Raw genomic sequence first — 22,492 nt, 5'->3', positions numbered from 1 at the left:
CATTACAAAGCATGCTTTGGTTTACTCTTTGGACCGCGGCAGACGACAGAATGCTAAATTTTAGTGCTTTGAAATGTTATTTATCAGTTACGCACGCTGGTAGCTAATCTTATCTGATCTCGAAAGAGTTTTGATGTCATGTACATTTTTAAAACTTCGATGACTCTGGGACACTTCGCAATTTTTCGCTTTCAAAAAGTGCTGTGTAATTTTACAAATTTCGATTGATGTTTTGACTGATTGTCTCTAAAAATATTTACATCAGATTGTTCATGTTCTCGTACGGGTAAAATTTTTAGTTTAGGTTCTCATAACTGAACTTTTTATTTACCCCTAGTCCAAAAACTTATTTTACTATGGATTCCGAAAGAAATGGTGTGCCTTATTCTCACAGTGGTGACAAGGAACAAGATGAGGTTAGATAGTAATCATTTTGTTGTTTTATTTATCAACAATATTATTCATTTTATGCTTACCCTACTCTATGAAAATATTTTTAAACTAGAAAGCAATATAAATTTAATTACTTTGTAGAAACTTCTCCAACCATTTACATACATTCTTCAAGTACCTGGAAAGCAGATTAGAGGAAAATTAGCCCACGCATTTAATTACTGGCTTAAAATACCCGTTGAAAAACTTCAAGCAGTAGGTGATATCACCCAAATGTTACACAACTCTAGTCTTTTGTAAGTATTTTCTATGATTTTGTTGTGACAAAAGGTTCTTAATATGAGTCTTACTAATTTGTTCATTAATCTAATTTTCATAACAGAATAGATGATATTCAAGATAACTCCATACTTAGAAGAGGTATCCCAGTTGCCCATTCCATTTATGGAGTTGCCAGTACAATTAATGCTGCTAATTATGTATTATTTATTGCTTTAGAAAGAGTCATTGCACTTAATCATTCTGAGGTCTTAAATAAAATTTTATTGAATTTCAATAATCTTCTCCAACAAATTTTTTCTTCTTGTTAACTATTCTTGTCATTTTTTATGTACAGGCTACTCAAGTGTACACGGAACAACTTTTAGAATTGCATAGAGGTCAAGGTATGGAAATTTATTGGAGAGATAATTTCATTTGTCCTTCAGAAGCTGAATACAGGACTATGACAATTCGGAGTAAGTAGTTTCAAGGATCATTAATACTGAAAGATAACACAAATATAGAATAGATATCTTACATCATAATAACTATGTTTATTAGAAACTGGGGGATTATTCAATTTAGCAGTTCGTTTAATGCAACTATTTTCACCCAACAAAGAAGATTTTACACCTTTAGCGGGTATTTTAGGATTGTATTTTCAAATTCGCGATGATTACTGTAATTTATGCTTACAAGAGGTAAGAATCATATCACATAGATATTTTCAAAATTTTATAAATGATTTTATAATGATTTAATTTTTAGTATGCAGAAAACAAGAGTTACTGTGAAGATCTTTCTGAAGGAAAATTCAGTTTTCCAATTATTCATGCTATTCAAACCCATGCTGATGATGGTCAAGTTTTAAGTATCCTTTTTAAAAATTGATTGATTTTCAAATTAAAATGTTTAATTGTATGCATATAATTGGGCTGCTAGTACAGCTATAATCTAAATACTTTCCTTATAATATTATTTAGACATTCTCCGTCAAAGAACCAAAAATATTGAAGTAAAGAGATACTGCGTTACTTTATTAGATAAATTTGGTTCATTTGCATACACAAGAAAAGTATTAAGTGATCTTGACAAACAAGCTCGAGAAGAAGTAAGTAGACTTGGCGGGAATCCATATTTAATAAATGTATTGGATGATTTATTAACTTGGAAGCAAGAGAAAAGTATGAATAATGAACATGTGTGTAGTTGATTTACAACTATCTTTTTACAATTGTAAAATCATATAAATATTCATTCATATTCTTTGAAAAATTATACGCATTTATACGATTTATGATTAGAATTTAATATATCAAACTTAAGCTCTAATTTAGAGCATAATGATACAACTTTAAAGTCTTATATAATTTTATGGTTTATACAAATTATAAATCAATAATATTTTTATGTATATAATATTGTTAATAATAATACTAAAATAAGCAATAACATGTAATAATTCATATAAAATAGTAGGTCAACTATTAGTAATTTTTTTTTTTTCATTATGACGAACATGATAAAATTTTATACATTGTAATATTGTACAGAAAATTGCTTGTAACGGAATAATATTTTAATAAGTTTAATAAATTTTTTTTTATTGATATTTATAACTTTTGAGTTTTAGTTTTCTTATTATTACGAATGACCATGAATCTTACTCTGACGCGCCATCTAATAGATTGGTAATTCGAAAACCATACTGAGGCACCATGCCTATCTCTTATACTTGAAAAATTTTATTTTATATCTCAAGGATCATTTTTAATATCCCATTTAGTGTAGAGTGAATTAATAACAGATGCACATCAGTTCATAGTTTAGATTTTTTAAAAATTGAGCTTTCGTTATCTGTATCTACTTTTGGGGACTAAGAAATTGTATCTGTTCGATAGTTCCGTTTGTCTCGACTAAGTACACGGGGTTAACATCGATTCTGTCCGATGGAACGCCAGAATTTCCTATTCTTAAATACTTTCCACGTTGACTTTTTCAATTAAAAATTATTTCCCTTCTCTTGCCAGAAATAATTAGTGTCCATCAGTAAAATCAAAATCTTTCAATAGGCCGTGTTTAATCAATTTAGGGTTTATAAAAAATCATTACCTGACGTTTATAAAAAATTCAGTAGTTTACTAAACGCTCGCTCCATTAACATTTCTAAACAAGACTTGAAATAAATTATTTTAGAGCAGCAATTAACAGTCATCTGGTTAAAAAATACAGCACCAACCACGACAGTAAACAAGGTGTAATGATAGTTGATGATAGCACGAGGTTCAAATAAAACACAATCATATTGGCACAATTTTTATTTAAATTTTACAAATAATTGTACTTGAACATCTATATAAATTTCTATATATATTTACAATTGTCAAGAAAAAAAAACAGCGATGTATGTTATTTTCCGAAAAAACTATGTATACGTCTGCAATGAGTTCGAGAAATTCTTACAAGCAACAAATTATTCTTAATAACTGGATTATCATCTGACGTAAAATTGGATGCAACTGCATATATCTTCGATTATAATAAGAAAAAAACGTATTTATCGCATACGTTTAATGTTGTAAAAATTGTCCGATAGTTAGTACCTGAGAATTTCATTGACTGTTTTTCTGTTTTAAATTCGATGGAGGTACACAAAATTTTAATGATATTAGTGGAACGTCATTTGGTGCTCCAGAAAATTTGATTTATTTCCAAATTTTCTCTCGCACTTGTCGCATGCATAATCTTGGTGAACCTCATGGACTGTCCGTTGGTGTCTCGACAAATCTGATTTTTGTACAATTTTTTTTCGCACTTGTCGCATGCGAAATCTTTGCAAGCATTGTGGACTGTTTTTATGTGTCTCTTCAAATTCGATATTCGTTGAAATTTTTTCTCGCACTTTTCACATGCAAAATCTCTACTTCCTTTGCGACTTTCATGAACTGTCCTTTGGTGGGAGAGCAAATGCGATCTTTGTCCAAATTTCTTTTCGCATTTATCACATGTGTACTTTTTTTGACCTTCATGGACTAGTTTTTTGTGTCTGATCAAAGTGCTTTGTTCGCCAAATTTCTTCTCGCATTTGTCGCATACGTAATCTTTACGATTTTCGTGGACTGTTTTTTGATGCTTCCGCAAATTGCTTTGATCCCCAAATTTCTTCTTGCACTTGTCACATGGGTAATCTTTGCGATTTTCGTGGATTGTCTTTTGGTGCTTCAACAAATCTGATTTATATGCAAATTTTTTCTTGCAATTGTCGCATTCGTAATCTTTGCGACCTTCATGTACTGTCATTTGGTGCAGTAACATATCTGATTTTCGTCTAAATTTTTTTTCGCACTTCTCACATTTGTAATCTTTGCGTCCTTCGTGGACTGTCTTTTGATGGGAAAGTAAAACGGATTTATATCCAAACTTTTTCTTGCACTCGTCACATGCGAAATCTCTCCGGCCCTCGTGGACAATTTTTTGGTGTAAGAGCAAATGCTGTTTTTTCATAAATTTCTTCCCGCAATGGTCACATAAGTAACTTTTGTCAGTCTTCAAGGCTAAATCTTTCAGACCTTCGTGTGCTTTCTTCAGGTGGACGAGAAAATGCGATTTATTTGTAAATATTTCCTCGCTCTTGTCACATGTAAAATCTTTTCGATCGTGGTGTACTGTCTTTATGTGCATGAGCAAACTTGGTTTATTCCCAAATCTCTTGGCGCACTTTTCACATAAATAATCTCTGAAAACTTCGTGGAATATTCTTTTGTGCTTGAGTAAAGTCGATTTATTTTTAAATTTTCTCTCGCACTTGTAGCATGCAAAATCGTTGCGGCTTTTGTGTTCTAATACTTGGTGCCTACTCAAATGACTTCGGAACTCAAATTTCTTCTGACACTCGTCGCATGCGAAATCTTTTTTTTCATTGTGAATCGTGTCTCGGTGTATTAACATGTTTGATTCTAGTTTAAATTCCTCCTGACAAATATCAAAAATGTATTTTTTGTCGTCTGATACAAAAATTCCATATTCACTTGAATTATCTTTCGAGAAAATTTCCTCGGATTTCTTCTTAGTTTTATCCATTTTAGTACCTAAATTAAACAATGGATCCTTCAATTTAATGTAACGGAAATCGAACGGGTAAAATTTATTTCCTGGTATTATGACTTGTTTCATCGGAAAAGAAAACATTCAAACTAATTTGTTTTTACATACATATAATTAGTGTTTCGAGAGACGATGTCAAAATCTATTATCATGGTAATGTTTACAACCAAGTTACCGATTTATTTGTTTATACATTATCCTTCCAAATTTGAAGCATTTTAAAATTCTAACTCGGTGACGATTCTAAAACTAAATATTCTTCAAAAATGCTTTTTATAATATCGAGTCAATAGATCCTTGTAAAATGTATAATAAATTATAAAAAATTTTAATATTTATTACAACATATCCCGCCGATATCCGCAAGCATTCCATCCATGGCATGGTTGGCGTGCTCCATAATCTGCCACTGACTGCGTGGTGCAGCGGCGTGGTGAGACGCAACAGCAGCTTGCCGTCTTCATCGACGTCAAGTTCTTCTTTGTATAGCCGGTCCTGATCATAAAATCTATGTAGAACGCTCCTACTTTCTATATATAACTTTTATTCCTTATTTTTCGAAAATTTGTTATAAACAAAAATTTTTTTGGAAAAATCAAAATACGTCAGTAACTGCTCAAAGAAAGTGTGCAAAAGTTCAATAGGATCAGTTGGATACTTTTTGAGTGACGTTTCTCAGTGATTTTAACGATGTCATTCCGAGAAGTGAAATTTATGTGTTTTTGAACATGGAGTGTACTGGTTCTCAATACATTTTAAGATATAGTTGCTATTTGACAAATTTGTTGAGGTTCAGCCTCGCTATCTTCGTCCGTCTCACTGGCCCACGAGGGCTGACGCTCTTGTCATATAGTTTCGTGACACTCACCGAAGCCTCTTCGACTACCCACACAATCATCGATTATCTGTAGTATAAAACCTGATAAATCAAGTGCGATAATTTTTTAGAAAAATAAATTGAATGAATGAATTACCAAGACTTCTTCAAAGTGATTGTGACAATCGGACGTTGCATTCAGCAAATTTTGATTCACCGAGTGAGTTAGGGAAACTTGTACTGCTGAATTTGGGGTATTATGAGTAGCTGAATGCATGATCGTCAATGACAATAATAGCAGGGCTGGAAATTTTCCACATTAATGTTACAATGGAACAGATTTATGAATCCACGAGTCTCCACTAAAAGTATGTTTTCTGAATTGCTCTTACCATTAGAATAATAAAGCCAAGTATTATATGATATCCAGGCTAATATACAGGCGAGCGGCAAGTAAAATAATCCCTTTTTCCAACCGCTCGTCGCTGAGTAAATAACAGACCAACAACGAACTCCAATACTTTCCGTGCTCCTACAAAAGTACAAGAATATATTTAATACATTTATGTAATAAATGTACTCTCTATTATTATTATTTTATGTTCAACTTTTTTAATCGCATTTTCGCATTCGCATTTTTAAATGAATTTTCAGAGTTTTATATACAAATATTAGTTATTAGACACGAATAAATTAGTTATTTATTAAGGATGGAAATATTTTATTTCATAAACGTCGACACTTACCGACTAGAATCTCTAATGTAGAAATCTATCATCCACTCGGTTTCAAAAAAGAAAATGATGAACGAAGAAACACTGAAGAAATAATTATGAAGTTATTAAAGAAAAATATTGAGAGTGCATTTTATTGCGTTTTGAAATGAATAAAAAAAATTGGTGTTGCTACTCACAAGATGTACAAACTTAGCTCATGGCCGTTTAGAGCACAGTCTAGTCCAACGATGCAAGTAACTACGAAAATTTATTGAATTTAGTGAATCATGAAGAATATACATTTGAAGAATATACATATTATTAAATTAATATTTTTATCAAAATATCTCATAAAAAATGTTAGATGTCACTTTAGAATGGTGCAGAATGAACGAGCTCTATAGAAAACAAAGTATTTTTATGCATACTTACAATATCAATTTTAAATTGTAATCATCATTACTTTTGTTTATAAAACATTTGTTAATGAAAATATGTATTGAATGAAAATCATAAAGTCGTTCTAGAATTTTTATCGGCAAAAGAATTGGTTCTTTTTTAATACTATGGGAGAAAAAATTTTTCAGGAAACGACAAGCAGGGCGGGAAATGAAGTTTTGCGAGTTTTCCTGGCGATAATTAGATTGAACGATGCAGGCGCTACTTAAAATTGTGATAAGCTGTTTTAGCAAGATGTTTCACAATCTTACTGGTGTAATCAAAATGCATCCATTTGACATTTTAATTCGGTCTTTGTTTTTTATGAAAGCAGATATTTCGGTTACAATGTGTAATAGTTCGTAAAATAGAACGAATAATTAAAATGAAGTTTCAAATTAAAAAAAAGTTTTATGACTATAATAGTGTAAAATAATTAGTTTTCGGGCAGAAATGCACCAATTGATGTTTTGTAAGTAATATGATGCGTAAGTTTGATGTATTAATCTTAAATTTTGCATTATATTTCATTAGAGTAGATACTTCAAATTTTAAGTAATACCTACTTTCAGAGGTTGAATGTTCTAAAATAAATAAATTATGAAAGTGTTCAATAACTAGAACTCAAAATTTCAGCTTTAGTTTACAAAGAATTGATGGTCAATGAAAATCGATTAAAATCAGAATTCTTAGCTTAACATACTAACCAACTGCTGTGAAGATTCCAATAATTCTTGATAAAAGTAAACATTTTTTTTCAACCAACATACTTGTCATAATTTACGACCACTTGTACGATAATGATCTTCGCTAAGAATTACTTATCCAATTAATATTACTTATATTCACACAAAAAGCCATTTCAAATTCATTATTTTTGATACTTCCGAATAATCGAAAATGAATCAATATTTTTTTCCACAAATTTGAATTTTTTTATTTCAATACTAGCTGTGGAGTCAATCAGTGATTCGAGATTTGGATTTCTATAAAAATAATTACTTTTTCAAAATAAAAAACTCGTTGATGAAATTCGAATCGCTCAATGATGTTACTTTCAGAGGCAACTGATATTTTCTCTCCAGAAATCGAAACACTAAAAACAATCAAGTATTAATCGTAGCCACGAGCTTTCGAGCGAGAACGTAAGAAGCTGTCAGTGTAGGACATTGGCACGCGCGAGACTGCACGACGAGATCGTCGCGGTTGAAAAGCATTGCGGGGATGCTGCGTAAACGAAAGCGCGCGCGCGCCTCGTGATGCCAGTGCCGGGCTTCGTGTATATCTATATGGGTGGCATTCATGCAGTAGACGACGCTGCGCAGCGGAGCAACAGCCTCGCATAAAAAATGTGCACAGTTTATACGTGTAGAAGAGAGTCTATTGTGCGAGACGCGAAGGGCGAGCTTTCCTCTATGTGCGTTTCTACTCGGCCGCCTCAGCGAACGCGCATATATATCGCGAGCAGCGCGCCCGCTATGCTGCTTCGCTAGTATGTGGCCCCGTGGAGTGCGAGCTTTTTAATGAGCTTTTCAAATATTCACTTAGCAGCGGTGAGCCGGAGCGCCAGCGAGCCAAGCTCTCTCTCTCTCTCTCTCGAGTGTGTTTGTATGCGAGTCTTCGTACTCTCTCTACCCGTGTGCGTGGGGGATTTTTTTTTCTTCAGCCGTACAGCTCGTATGAAGTCTCGCGCGCACGGGCTTTTTTTTCACCCTCATTCGTTCCATTGAGTTTGTTGCTTCGTGCTTGCAAATATTTATGCAAAGTATCAAAAATTTCTTTGTTTTCTCGATGCAAATATAGTTCAAGCTCACTCACTGTGAGTCGAAATTATGTCAGTTTTGGACAATTGAATGTTTATAACTGAAAAAAATTACGTGTACGTGTTTGAGCGACATAGTAGGAATAAAGAAAATGAAAGACCAAAGAATTAGAATAATAAAATTATCATTATTGTACCAAGAAGTCTCCAAATGTGGGCTACAAAAATATTTATATCGCCATACGGTACATAAACTTCGTACTTATGCTTTGTGTTTCGAATACATAGTCTCATTCTTTCATGATTTTCTTTAAAAAAAAAAAAAAAAATAGCGTATCGCTGGCTTAAAACTCGCCTTCAACGGGATAGATTATCAACGTTCCGACGAAGAGTTTGTACTTTCATAAATCTGGTGAAAATAATAATTAATCGCGCTCATATGTGGCACATACATAATATACACATATTGTTCTAATATGAAACACGCACACACACTCACACACACACACACTCACTCAGACTATACACACATATTCATGAGATTCACGGGCACAAACTTCACGTGTTTGCATGTCGCCCGATCGCAGCGCGAGATAGCGCAGGGCTCGAATTTACATACACACATATATAAGTTCATATGTATTACGTACGTTATAGGTCTTTTAAACGGAAACCGTCCAGAAACGTACTCATGAGCCGAGGATACTTATCTCCTTTAAGAAATTTCATTTAACGTCACATGTTCGTGCGCTCGTAATATATACGCGAATGCCACAAGTTTACGATCCACCCACACTCGCTCGTCACGTGTCTGGCGCGTCCCCCGCGCGACTGCATCGTATACACGCGCTCGATCCTCGTCATTTGCTTCGTAACATGGAGTCTTTATAGGAGAGAAAAAAAATTATAATTACGCGAGAATAGACCGATTATTACGCGAGCTGCAAAGTATTAGAGAATGATTAAACGCACAAGGATAGAACAGATTTTCGTTCTCGTACGGTGCGAATCGAATGAATAAGTACACGAGATTAGATACAACGATGGATAAAAATGAGAAATACTAGCTCGAACGAGTGCGAAGGTCTAGTTCGTGGGCGATGCTCGAAATAAACGCGCTTAAGATAACGGGTTCAGTCAGGCAAGGAATGTACATGTATTTTATACATAATATATAATATATAGTATATAAGGCACGTGAAGAAAATCGTTGAACTTTCGAGTTAAGGCCAAAGTCGAGGCCGTCGCGGCACGCTCAAACTCATTGGCTCTCGAGGGTAGGTTTCAGCCGGGCCAGCTTGATTTTGGTCGACGTAGGCGTCGTCGCCGTCGTGGTTTCTCGTCGGGCCGAGCGAACGATGTGCGAGCCACGTATCTCCAGGCCGTCGAGTCGATTGTTTCGGCAGCTGCAGGCGCGCGACGGTGGCGGCGACAAGGAGCTCGGCTGGTGAGTCGCGGAACGGTCCATCGGGCTCAAGCAGTTACGATGGCGACGAGCTGACGCAGCGGTAGATTGGTTCTGATCGTTTGGCTTGCCCATCGACCTGTAACGAAAAATCAATCGGAATTATTATTGATTTTATTTTATTTTACCTAGCTTGAAGCTCTGACATAATTTTCGTAAGATTTTTCATACTTGTAATGTATACTCGTTTCTAGTTCAAAATTAGTTTGTTATGAGCCTCGAAGTATAAATTGTCCGATGAAAGCGTAGGTCCAGAGATAAACCCGAGAGGAAGAGAGAGAGAGAGAGAGAGAGAGAGAGAGAGNAGAGAGAGAGAGAGAGAGAGAGAGAGAGAGAGAGAGAGAGAGAGAGAGAGAGAGCGGATACTGTAGACGGTGAAAAAAAAGGAAAAGCAAAAATCAAAAAAAATTGCAAGTGCTGACCGCGACCCTTTTTTCGCTCTTTGCCTCTTCTTTCTCATTCTTTATTTATTTTGTCGGGGGCCCAAAAATACACACTCGATTGAGATATTATCGATGCTCTTCTCTGCTCGAACGATCTTCGATGCGCATATGAGAGTCGTTTTTATATACAATCGCTGTGGACCGATGGATCGATTCTTTGTTTTTTTATTTAACCTGATGCTGCAGGTGTAATAGAGAGAAATTCGATTATTTTGCACCTCGGATATTGGTAAAATTCACAACTGAATCTTCTAGAAATTTATTGTTTTATTCACTGAATTTTCATAATTGACATTTCAGTTTATAAATTATTAACTCTTTTCCAGCTCTGGTCACGCAGAATGACATTTTTTTATAACTTTTATTTTTTTTGTTACAAGTACAATGTTATTATAAAATTGTCTTATTTTTCATTAGACAAGTAATCAACATTGTAATTTCTATATACATTAAACATAGTCTTACTTTGTTTTCATTGATTTGGTTAAACTCTCCTTTCATGACTTGTAAATATTGTCAAATTTGATTTGGTTAGTTCAATGTGTAACATTACTACGGCGAGATTAGTCGTTGGAAAAATTTCAAGTGATAAACATGGAATCCAACGGCGTATTTAACTGGGCTATCAGGTAATTTTTGTTTCATCGTAATGGAAAATTGAAAATATTAAAGATTGATACTCAATCTTATTCTATGCATTTCAGAGTAAAAACTGAGCCTTGCCATGAGTCACTTTTGGAAAACAATAGTAATATAATTGACAAGACTCGAGATGGGCAGGATGTTCAATTCTCAAGATTTCTGCGAGAAAATCCAGTAAGAATTAATGAATATATTCGACTCATATGGTCGATATTTTAAACTTAAATCTTATTCACAGAACCACGGGTTTCAAGAATATGACGGAATGTCTGAACCTCGTGAAGACATGGAAATAGTTTTGGAATGTCAAGATCTGAAGCCGAGTTTTAATTTATTGGCAGTTCAGAAAATCGAAGACTACTCGGAAAACTTGCACAATACTAAATATACTCGAGATTATCCAAATAAAATTAAAATAGAAAATATGGATGGAGTGAAAAAAGAATATTTCGGTAACGTTTCGGAAGAATCGAGTTTGAATTTAAACTGCGAATTTAGCGGGCAAAATGAAAAAAATAGAATTACAACGGACCTCAACGACCAACAGAGATCAAAAACCCACATCAGTCCGATGCATAGTAGTTCTACCCACGCATGTAATGTTTGCGGAAATAAATTCTCAACTAAGGGTAATCTCAAAACTCACATCAATGCAGTGCACTTAGGTGTCAAAGTTGCATGCGATGTATGCGAAAAGACATTCACACAAAAAAGTGATCTCAAAAGACACATAGATTCGGTGCACAACGGAATCACACATGCATGTGATATTTGCGGAAAAAAGTTTTCAACCAAGAGTAATCTCAAAACCCACGTGAATATGAAGCACATTGGTCTCACCCAAGCATGTGATGTCTGCGGAAAGAAATTCTCAAACAAGTGTAATCTCAATACCCATATCGATTCGGTACATAATGTGGTCAAATATGCATGCTACATTTGCGGAAATAAATTCTCAGCCAAGTGTAGTCTCAAAACTCATATAGATTCGATGCATAGTGGTATTACCCACACATGTACTGTTTGCGGAAAGATATTTAAATGGAATAGTAAACTTCAAACTCATATCAATGCAGATCATAATGGTGTCAAACATGCATGTGGTATTTGCGGAAAATCATTTTCACGAAAAGACCATCTTAAATCCCACATCGATTCGCTTCATCGCAAAATCACTCATAAATGTGATATTTGTGAAAAAATTTTTTCAGGCCGATCTTACCTCCGGAAACATGTTAATGTGCTACATAGGGGTATTGTGTATGCACGTAAAACATGTGAGACTTGCGGAAAGACGTTTATGAAAATGAATAATCTTAAATTCCATATTGATGCAGTACATATAGGTGTCACGCATGAGTGTAACACATGTGGAAAGATATTCAAATACAAGAGAAGTCTCCGAATCCATATTGATTCGAAGCACAATGATGTCACGCATACTTGTGATGTGTGCGGAAAGAAATTCACACAGAAGAGTCACCTCAAAAGACACATACATTCGGTACATAATGGTGTAACCCATGCATGTAATATATGCGGAAAAAAATTTGGACAAGAAAAAAATCTTAAAGCCCATGCAGTTATGGCACACTTGCATTCACGCAATCTGCATAAGTAAATGTATAATACCTATATTTATTTTTAATTTCGTAAAAAAATCTTACTCGAAGACTTAATTTTAAATATGACAGATACAAATAACAAATTTGTGCATGCAACAATTATTAATCGACGCAATATAAGTGACTCAATATTTTTTGCTCAAAACAAAAAAAGTTATTGGATAGATAGATCATTAATAAAAAAATTGTATGTAATTAACATAAACGATTGGATTCATTGCATGCACACCTAGTGTTCATTTTTGATTCAACATCAATAAACCCAACAGCTGCTCAAGATAAAAAAAAAAGTTTCAGACCGAAGAAATCGTAACTTTGCTCTGCGCGATAAGCGATTCTTCTAAATTCTCACGTTGAATCACAGCTGTTTAAAAAGTTCAATCGCAATAATTTTTCCCACTCGTTTGAGATTAACACGATACGAGTTTTATATAAAAAAATAAACAAATAAACAAAAAACATAGCAAAATGAAAAATAGCAAACTCAATGTGAAGTTATCGTTCTAAGGTAGAATGTCCGAACGTAGGTAATATGCATAGACGCAATTACACGGCGAACTTATCTCAGAGCTCGGATCTAATTATACACATGATCGAGCACCGCGGTAAACGAGGCTCGGCAATGAGAGCACAAATCGATTTAAGGATAATGCTCGCCTACAAAAATATTTCAATTTTGTTGTTGTTGTTTCTAGAAAATCGAGAGATCTCGGATAAAAATCACGATCGAGCGCAGGCTTAAAATAAACTCAAATACAAGCGAGGAACGCAGCGTGATATTTATATACCTGCTCTTGCTGCTGGGCAATCTCGTCGTGTCGATGGGCGAGAGCTTGATGTTATCCGGCCAGACGGTTGGGCAGACCGGTGGCGACAACCAGGAAGACTGCTGGCCGCGCGGCAACTGTAACAAGGGCGTCTTCCTCGTCACGGATAACGATGGCCTGCCACCGGTGTTGTTTCCTCCTACTCCTCGCTTCGAGGCTGCAGGCACAAGACATTGAATGATACCGATTTTGTCATCAGTTATTATATAACGCCTAAACAGCGTTAAATTTTGATAATGCGATACGCGATCGGATTGCAGGATATATATTGATTTATAATTTTGGCATTAATCAAGCCTCGACAATGAATCCGCTCTCACCAGATATCTCGAGCAAATTGCTGCCGCAGTAATAATCCTGCTGCTCGGCGGCGAGGAACTGTATGGGGGTGCGACGCAGCGTGCTGAAGCTCTGCCTCGTGGTCGCGACGTACGGCACCGGGCTTACGATGATCTTCTCGTTGAACACGGTGCCAAGCTTGTTACGGCTGCTGCTCGGAGGAGGAGGAGGACTGCCGTTGGTTGGCGGCAATTTCGTGGTCGACGATGTCGTTCGCTCGGCAGCGCTGTAGTGATAATTGTTGCCGACCAGCGGCACCTTGTCGCTGGACTTGGGCGCCGGGCTGATGGTCAAGAACTCGTCGAGCTCTTGGGCGCAGCGGGCCGCCTCCTCCTGCGCCTCCAGACGTTTCTCTTCCTCGATCTCGGCCAGCTCCTTGCACACGAAGTCGACCAGGTGATCGAGCACCTCCTCCTTCGCTTGTCGTCGATTTACGGGCCTCGCCGCCGATGTCGAATGATTGCTCGCTTCCTGTGTTTACAGAAAGAGCCGATTTTAAATCGATGATCGCGTTCGGAAAAGCTTTGACCTAAATCGCATTATGCAGCTGCAACGAGGTTCAAAGCCAAGTTCGCAAAAAAAATCACTCTTGTTTGACGGGGTGAAAAAAAATAAGCAAAAATAATTATCTCGGCTTTCTTATTAAGCAAGTCAAGTTCGCCCAGTAATAAGTCCATGAGTTACGGCTCTCTAGCGAGCGAGCTTATCTTTACTAGTGATTTTATACCTTTGCATGTTAAAATGCGAAGGATAAAGCACGATTGTGTATACACGCGGGGTAGTAGGTGTATTGTGGCGCGCTGATGAACTTGGCGTGCAGATATTATATTATTTTAGCGCTGGCAACAACAGCGAAAATCACAGACATGAGCTATTTAATTATTCTCGCGTTAAAAAAAAACACAAGCAAGCAAGCAAGAGAGAAAAAAGTTTCCGAGGAAAAGTAGCGAGAAATTTTTGCAGAAACTTTGGGAACGACTTGTGACGTATCGATTAAATGGATCGATGAATCGTAGGTTTCAGGATGAAAAATAAGACGAGACTGGGAATTCTCAATGGCACTCGAAATTTTAGAATTTTCAATCGAATAATTCAAATGTTACCTATCGATTCTAATTATTATAATAAAATACAAAAAGATACTCACTTGAGAAAAATGATCGGAGCCTTGATATCTCGACTCTCCGTCGGGGTAAAAGTTCTCGGCGGGCGGCAGCATTCCCATCAATCCGTTGAAATCGTCCTGTCTCTCGGGCGATCGATCTTCCGCTGGTCTTTCCGCTGGTACCGGTGGCGATCGGCCGTCGCCGAAGCCGACGACGCGCAGATGCGGCAGCTGTTCGCGCCACTGCAGGCACTCGTCGAGCAGCGGGCCCCGGGGCAGCTGGTCCTCCTCCCCGTAGAGGCTGCGCTCGACCAGCAGCCAGTGCTGCTGTATGCGACGCGAGCTCGCCCCCACCTCGATGTCGTCCTGGGACCAGGAGCCACGCTCGGTCGTCTGCTGGCCCCAGCTCGAGCCGGCCGATCTGTCCTCGGCCTCGTGCTGAGCTATCGTCATTCTCCCGGGTCGATGTGACTCTCCTCGGCTGCTGCCGGGGCCACCACCACCACCAGCTTCTCCTCCTCCCTTTAGCTTTGTCGATCTGCGAAAATCGTGATAGTTTTTAATTTCATTTTTTGAACGACATTTAAAGTCAGTTCACCACGCGATTTTTCAATTTAATAAAACTCATTTAGAATCGAAACTATTTGTTCAAGTACGAGTAAGGACAAAAACTCTATCTTTACCATTACACGAAAAACTTTTAATAGAAAGAAGCAAGAACTCGCGCTCAAAGCTCACCTGCGATCGTGGCGGCGACTTTTTTCTTGCATGGCATACTTCTCGCGATCCTTCGGCTGTAATAGCGCGGTGTGCTGTTGCGGCCGTAAAATCGCTTCTGCTGGCACCTGCACGCTCGCGCACAACACACACCCCCTTTGTTAGATTAGCATTTCGCGCTCAAAGGTCAAGAGTGAAGCGAGAGAGATCCCTCCTCTCGAGCGGCGGAAAATAGGCGGCGAGCAGCAGCAGCTGTTTAGTTGTTGCGGCCGACTATTTTATGTGTATATTTATGGTAACGAACACACGCGCGCATACACAATACATACACTACACCCGCGATGCGGTGCTGATCGTTAATGTGCTTTTCTTGTTTACCACCGCCGTGGCCCCGTGGTCTATATATTGATTTTTTTCATCGACGGCCGTCGACGTCTGACTCGCGTGTGCGGCTGACTTATCTTTTTTCTCGAGGTAAAGTATCGTCCGTATTCAAGTTTATAAGACTGACACCACTGTGTACATTATAATATGAACCATTTGCTCTTCTTTCTTTTCTTTTTTTTATGACACGAACCAGCTCTCGCGATCGCAATCGATATAACGTCGCCGTCGTCGTCGTTGCCGGTTGCACTCGCGTCACCATGTGTGCATTGTGCTACACACAATTTCAAAACAAACACAACGCAGCTCGCTTATCGAGTCGCTACAGCTGTTGTCACTACGACTCTCAAATCAATGAACTTAGGAGCCGGTCGCATGACAATGCACTACAATCGGGTCGCGGTTATTTTACATTATTACACCGCGTCCGTTCGCCGATGATGAATAAAATGAACATCGTACTCCAGAAGTTCAAGGACGGCCGTGAGCTTTTGGATCATTGACGATAGCACTACACCGCACTTTCATGACTACACCAATGAGTTTCAGACATTTTCGATATTCGCGTAAAAAAATTGTGTAGACGCCTCCGTATTCGAGGAGCTTTCAATATACAATACGATTTATCCTTAGGTTTTGTTCGGCGTGGAGCTCACGAGAGCCTCGGCGCTTGCCTGTGCGTGACTGTACACCCTTGCGCGACTGCGTATGTGTACGAATAAAAAAGCTACTGCTATAACATATAGGCCTACCCCACCCCACAGCCGGCGATATTTGCTAAAAGTATCATTGAGAAATAATTAACCACGATCGTTAGATTTGGACTTTCGATGCAATCAAACGTGTAAGGAATTGGTTATTTTTACTACTTGTGCACCTATAAAAAAAGAGTAAAAATAAAACGACATCGATATCTTCAGAATTATTGATTTATCCACGAAGAAAATATCGATCTCGAACAAGCTTGTCGAAATTCGAAGCTGAAAAACGTTCATAAAAATTATCTAATTCATCAGCTTTCATATCTAATAGCGTGCTTCGTAATTCTAATAGAACCCAATTTAAAGTGACACATTTGTATACTTGCGAGTTGCGCGCCACATCCGTGTCGGTCCGTAACTAAAGACATCTGTTAGTCGGACTTGGCATTTACGACAAAAGCGCTCCTTATTGGTAAGAATTTAGTTGTTTACGTTTCGGCCGCGTGCCAATGTTTTCAGTATATAAGTTGGTCGTTGCTCTAAGCGAGTCATACACACATAAAACAACGATTCTAAAAACAACAAGTGCCCGATATTTGACTCGATTAAGTGATTTTCATTATTTGTCTCGTATATTGATAATTGAATACTTCGATTCGACGTATATTGACTACTCAACATGGCAATGCTGCCCCAAGAAGAAGCCTTTGACACAGTAAGATTTTTATCGTTTATTCACTTTTGTCATTCTTTTTTTATTTTATTTGGTTTCGTTTATTTACCTTTACTCGACTTTGATTTAATTTTTTACAATTTCATTTCTAGTTTGAAGATGAGGAGAGCGAGATCCCTCCAGGAGCCCTAACTAGTGCACGGAAGAGACTTTTCTCCAAGGAGCTTAGATGCATGATGTATGGTTTTGGCGATGATCAAAATCCATACACAGAAAGCGTTGACTTGCTAGAGGATCTAGTTATTGAATTTATAACAGAAATGACACATCGGGCCATGGAAATTGGCAGAACTGGTAGAGTACAAGTAGAAGATATCGTCTTTTTAGGTACGGTTATAAACCACTGGAATTCATAATACAAAAGAGTTTTTCACTTCATTGCATGTCATTAATCTAATTTTGTTTATTTCAGTCAGAAAAGATGCTCGAAAACATGCTCGAGTTAAAGATCTTTTAACAATGAATGAGGAACTGAAAAAGGCTAGAAAAGCTTTTGATGAAGTTAAATATGCAGGTAACGTTATAGATCAATGATACCTACAGTGTTTGTATTTTGTACTTCGTCAATCTTGTATTCTGTTTCATTAGTTTCTAGTAGATTTATTTTATGTTTTATCAATGTTTCTGTATACTGTTATAGGCATGTCTTTCAAATTTTTATATAATTCATGAAATGATATGATATAATTAATTTTATAAAATTTTAAGAATTTTATTCTTCTTTGAAAATTTTTTTATTTACAACCATTCTAAAAAGTAATATTTAAAATATTAGTCAATTCATTTGATCCTTCCAAATCTATTCCCAATAAGGCCTTTATATGGTGCATGTTGGCATGAGTTAGTAGTTAGTTAAAAATAGTTAAGCAATTTGCGAAACAGCCTGTTTTGCTGACAGAATAACATCGTTGATGCCAACTCCATGAAAAGAGGAACCACAAAGTGCCATAGGAAGTTTATGGGCAGAGATATAGCTTTCAATTCGTTGCAACCTTTGGACATGGCCCACTACATATTGTGGAATGCAGTCTTTCAATACAGACACATTATGTTCTATTGGATCATCTTTAATGCCCAGTATTTTTTTGGTTTCATTCACTGCAACTGATAAGAAGTGTTCATTTGTATTATTATCAGCGAAAAATTTGTCAAACCATGCTCCACCCATCATAACTGTTAGTACCTGGAATTAAGATTATAATTTAAAGTATTATTATTACACAATGTAAATGTACTTCTAATATTTGACATAAATAATAATTTAAACATTATAAGTTAAAATGATAAAATGATTTAAATACTCACTGTATTTGAATTTTTGAATACACATGAGTCAAAAATAACTCCCAAAATTGGAGAATTTTCTTTTGGTGGTACTAGAAAGCCAAAAGCTTCCAAAGGTAAAACTTTTCCTTCATAATGAAGATTAACAACAGCCACTGTAGTAGAAGGTATTGCTAATAATTCTCTTGATAATTGTGGGTGTTGTCTTTCTAACAATGGTGCAAGATATTTTGCAGATAAACTTGAAATTAATTTACAATACTTTTCTGTTTTTCCATTTATTAACATTTCAACTTGGCCAGGCTTAAACGTTATTTGTTCGCACACTGAATTTTTATTTATTTTGACTTGATTATTAGAAAGTAATTTATTTTCTAAAGCTATTGGAAGCTGTTGTAAACCACCTTGTAATCCCCAAACAGACCATTTTTCTTCTTTCGCTCTGTGCGCTAATGATGATTTATCATTGTCATTTTCAGTTTTTTGAGAACTTTTGGGTGAATTAAATGATTTGAGCAACATTCCTTTTACTATAGAACCATATTTTTGTTCTAATTCAAAAGCTGGCTTTAGTAAAAAGTTAACACTTATTTTCTTAGCATCCCCTGCACAAATCCCACAAATCATAGGACTTATTAAATAGTCTGCCACATCTTTGCCCAATCTCCTCTCTACAAAAGAATAAATGCTTTCATCCTCTTTCTGAACTTTAGAGGCTGTAATTTCATTCCATAAAACTGATATCAAACGTCTCTCAAATGGCGTATTAACTTTGAACAAGCTACTGAAGGAATTGGGTAACAAATGTAATTTTTTGTTAGCATAAATTAATCTATTTTTGGCAGCTGGATGTGATGAATTTATTGGAATAACTTTACCATTTAAATTTAAACTATCAACAAGTTTCAATGTATTTTCTCCAGCAGGACCGAATGGTCTGACAGTTCTAGGGCCTTCTTCAAATATTACACCGGTAGGCGATGATGTACTTTTTATCCATCCTCCAAGTCTGTTGGATGCCTCAAATAAAATTGTAGATCCGATTCTTGGATTTTCAAGGCAGTAATAAGCTGCACTCAATCCTGATATACCTCCTCCTAATATTGCTGTCATTTTCTAATATAATTAATTCAAACTAATTGTAAATAATTTAAATCACAGTTTTTTGAAGTTGAAAACTATGTAGAAAGATCTGTATTTAATATTTTTTTTTTCTACAAATAAAATCTTTTACATTTAAACAATCAAAATTCATAAGTTGTATTTTTAAGCATACACAACAAACTTATATTTTTGCACAAAATTGAATAACTCTCGTATCGGTTCTTTAACCTAAAATTCCACGCAGTCGTATGTTATTCGCAACTTGAGCAGAAGACTATCATACACTCGAACGGACTCTAACGTTGGTGTTGCTTGGGAATGTTGGGATAGTCTGACAGCTCTGACTTCAGAGAGTCCAGGCCTTTGGCTATTTCGTGACAGTCGTCTGCTACGAGCAAGACACCGCACCGTTCGTGATACGGCTCATTTGATTTCGCCGATATCAGTCGGGCTCACTTTTTCCAAATTCGAAAGCCAAATCGCAACGCGAGAATGTATAAAATTGATTGGATAAAAATAGACGTTTTGAATGGACGATGTGCGCCAGCGGCATAATTTGCTTGGACTCGACCAAAAGAATGTCACGTTCACTCGGGAGCCAGCGATCCGTTCAAAACACATATTTAAATGCAAGACCGCAGCAGCAATGCAACCAATACGTCTTTCAATAGCATGCATAATTTCGACTATTTTCTCGAGCGAGGATACGTTTGTGTGCGTGTACGTTTCAGTTTTACAATATAAAAACGGAGTTTCTAATAGAATTAAATAAAAGTTATACAAGAGTCTTTTTGCAGCTAGATTAGTATCTTGTTTGGCTTCGCTGTTCACGTTGAACACCAGGCAGTGGCAGTCTCTTGTCTGAATCGGTGTTAATTACAATTTTACGCAGTTTTCGCCTCTTTTTTCGCAAACATGAAAGACGGTAGCAGATTACTACGGGTACTTTTAAAAGTATCCGAAAAAGCAGCTAATATTGCTCGAGTTTGTCGGCAAGATAAAGCATTGTTTGCTCTGCTCGTTCAAGAAAAATCGGCTGCCGAAAAAAATCCCAGATTCTTTCAAGATTTCAAAACACTAGCGGACGTGTTAATACAAGAAACCATAAGACATGACATTGGAATAGAGGTAAGCATATCAAACATCTATTGTAATAAAAACATTTATAAATTAAGAAATAAATTTTTCAGTTTCCTGAACTATCTGGAGCCGTAAAAGGTGAAGAAAACAATGTTTTTAGCAATACTTTAGGAGAAACAATTACTGTGGAAGTGTGTTCTAGTCAAGATGAAACAGCAGCACTTTTGAAAAAAGTCTTGGGTAATGATCAGCTGGCTGCTGAATTGCTCTCTCAAGAAGTGCATAGAGACATTTCACTGACAGATGTATCTGTGGATTCTAAAAATTTACCAACAGATTTGGAAGTTCAAATTTCAGACTTGGGAATATGGATAGATCCCATAGGTATTGATAATTGTTTTTTTAAACTCACAAAGAGTTACGTTAATTTCATGTAGTCTAGCGATTATGTTTTAAACCTAGATTCAACAGCTGACTATATTCATGGAGGAGAAGTCATAGATGAAAAGACTGGACTTCATGTGAGTGGACTACGATGTGTTACAGTACTTATTGGTGCATATTCTCAATGTTCAGGCTTACCAATCATTGGGGTCGTTAATCAACCATTTTATAATCATACAGATGATAAGTAAGTAAAAATATGTTAAAATTCAAATTTTAAACATTTCTGTAATTTTAATGTTTTCATTTAAAGATGGAAAGGCATATGCTATTGGGGATTTTCTAATGACGATGTATCTATATGTTCTATCCGTAAAAATGAGGACTTCATTGGAAATAGTGAAATAGTTCTAATAAGCAGATTTGAGAATCCCAGTATAAAATCTAAATTAGAGGAAGCTAATTTTAGAACAGTTGATGCAGCCGGTGCAGGATATAAAATTATAAGTGTCGCTCTGGGTAACGCTGCTGCTTATGTACTTTCAAGAGGTTCAACCTACAGATGGGATGTTTGTGGCCCTCATTCCATACTTAAATCACAAGGAGGAGGAATCCTAGATTTCAACAAATATACCAGTGGAGAAGATCACATAAATTCTACAATTAAATATTCTGTTATTGAATCTGAAGCTTCAAACGAAGGTGGTTTAATTGCATTTGGAAATTTTGAAACTTTAGAAAATTTAAAAAAAGCCTTGTGTTAAAATTTTATTTCAAATGAGTTACAATTTCTAATTTATTTTGTTTAAATTTAATTGTATTTCTAATAAATGTTACAAGAAATGTTAATCACACTCGCTGTATTTAATTGAAATTATATGTTACAAAAAAGTAAATAAAAAGAATCTAAATTAATGTCTCATCAATACTAATGTACAAAAATCATTTTTTAATTTCTTCGTAAATGTTTGTAAAATCATAGTGTTTGTTTTATTCATATAGTTATAAATTTTTGAATATCTTTTATTCGTAAAAATTCTCACCAATTTTTTATTGATTAACACTTATGAATTGATACTAAATACTTATTGAAATTACAAAAAAAAATTGCTCACTTTTTGAAGACAGTTTCAAAATAAAATTCATTGTACTACTAATTTTTGACTAT

General features: G+C 36.0%; 7 protein-coding genes across 8 annotated transcripts; 4 read left to right on the top strand and 3 right to left on the bottom strand.

The window, feature by feature from the left end:
- The first annotated feature begins 5 nt into the window (after positions 1–5).
- On the top strand, positions 6–2,069 carry LOC106654395 (geranylgeranyl pyrophosphate synthase). The gene is made up of 7 exons (XM_014374230.2): positions 6–416; positions 535–689; positions 776–920; positions 1,010–1,130; positions 1,216–1,355; positions 1,423–1,525; positions 1,638–2,069. Exons 1-7 carry the CDS (start codon positions 357–359, stop codon positions 1,865–1,867), a joined length of 954 nt encoding a protein of 317 aa, XP_014229716.1. The 5' UTR covers positions 6–356; the 3' UTR covers positions 1,868–2,069.
- Positions 2,070–5,532: 3,463 nt separating this feature from the next.
- Positions 5,533–7,497, bottom strand: LOC106654364. Its single transcript, XM_014374182.1, has 6 exons — positions 7,437–7,497; positions 6,489–6,549; positions 6,322–6,393; positions 5,968–6,107; positions 5,733–5,878; positions 5,533–5,663 (listed from the first exon to the last, which is right to left on the bottom strand). Exons 1-6 carry the CDS (start codon positions 7,495–7,497, stop codon positions 5,604–5,606), a joined length of 540 nt encoding a protein of 179 aa, XP_014229668.1. The 3' UTR covers positions 5,533–5,603.
- A 1,470-nt stretch (positions 7,498–8,967) lies between these two features.
- On the bottom strand, positions 8,968–16,466 carry LOC106654365. The gene is made up of 5 exons (XM_014374183.2): positions 15,676–16,466; positions 14,980–15,475; positions 13,814–14,303; positions 13,455–13,650; positions 8,968–10,035 (listed from the first exon to the last, which is right to left on the bottom strand). The coding sequence occupies exons 1-5, from the start codon at positions 15,705–15,707 to the stop codon at positions 9,753–9,755; spliced, it is 1,497 nt and encodes a 498-aa protein (XP_014229669.2). The 5' UTR covers positions 15,708–16,466; the 3' UTR covers positions 8,968–9,752.
- On the top strand, positions 10,933–12,798 carry LOC111694673 (zinc finger protein OZF-like). The gene is made up of 3 exons (XM_023463630.1): positions 10,933–11,028; positions 11,104–11,215; positions 11,280–12,798. The coding sequence occupies exons 1-3, from the start codon at positions 10,994–10,996 to the stop codon at positions 12,660–12,662; spliced, it is 1,530 nt and encodes a 509-aa protein (XP_023319398.1). The 5' UTR covers positions 10,933–10,993; the 3' UTR covers positions 12,663–12,798.
- Positions 16,467–17,225: 759 nt separating the features above from the next.
- On the top strand, positions 17,226–18,461 carry LOC106654474 (transcription initiation factor TFIID subunit 13). The gene is made up of 4 exons (XM_014374392.2): positions 17,226–17,454; positions 17,565–17,799; positions 17,885–17,986; positions 18,371–18,461. The coding sequence occupies exons 1-4, from the start codon at positions 17,419–17,421 to the stop codon at positions 18,373–18,375; spliced, it is 378 nt and encodes a 125-aa protein (XP_014229878.1). The 5' UTR covers positions 17,226–17,418; the 3' UTR covers positions 18,376–18,461.
- On the bottom strand, positions 17,998–20,050 carry LOC106654471 (protoporphyrinogen oxidase). Its single transcript, XM_014374388.2, has 2 exons — positions 18,778–20,050; positions 17,998–18,655 (listed from the first exon to the last, which is right to left on the bottom strand). The coding sequence occupies exons 1-2, from the start codon at positions 19,867–19,869 to the stop codon at positions 18,335–18,337; spliced, it is 1,413 nt and encodes a 470-aa protein (XP_014229874.1). The 5' UTR covers positions 19,870–20,050; the 3' UTR covers positions 17,998–18,334.
- A 105-nt stretch (positions 20,051–20,155) lies between these two features.
- Positions 20,156–22,206, top strand: LOC106654473 (inositol polyphosphate 1-phosphatase). Of its 2 annotated transcripts, none has more exons than XM_014374391.2 (5): positions 20,156–20,574; positions 20,658–20,988; positions 21,051–21,324; positions 21,403–21,571; positions 21,638–22,206. In XM_014374391.2, exons 2-5 carry the CDS (start codon positions 20,776–20,778, stop codon positions 22,086–22,088), a joined length of 1,107 nt encoding a protein of 368 aa, XP_014229877.1. In that variant the 5' UTR covers positions 20,156–20,574; positions 20,658–20,775; the 3' UTR covers positions 22,089–22,206. The 2 variants fall into 2 exon arrangements, with proteins under 2 accessions (XP_014229877.1, XP_014229875.1); XM_014374389.2 differs by having other exon boundaries at positions 20,156–20,580.
- The last annotated feature ends 286 nt before the right edge of the window (positions 22,207–22,492 follow it).

The sequence above is a fragment of the Trichogramma pretiosum genome, unplaced genomic scaffold (assembly GCF_000599845.2).
Source record: "Trichogramma pretiosum strain Unisexual culture from Peru unplaced genomic scaffold, Tpre_2.0 scaffold47, whole genome shotgun sequence".
NCBI classification, from domain to species: Eukaryota; Metazoa; Arthropoda; class Insecta; order Hymenoptera; family Trichogrammatidae; genus Trichogramma; species Trichogramma pretiosum.
Note: the sequence above shows the minus strand (reverse complement) of the source record. Positions and strands in the feature narration are given on the sequence as shown.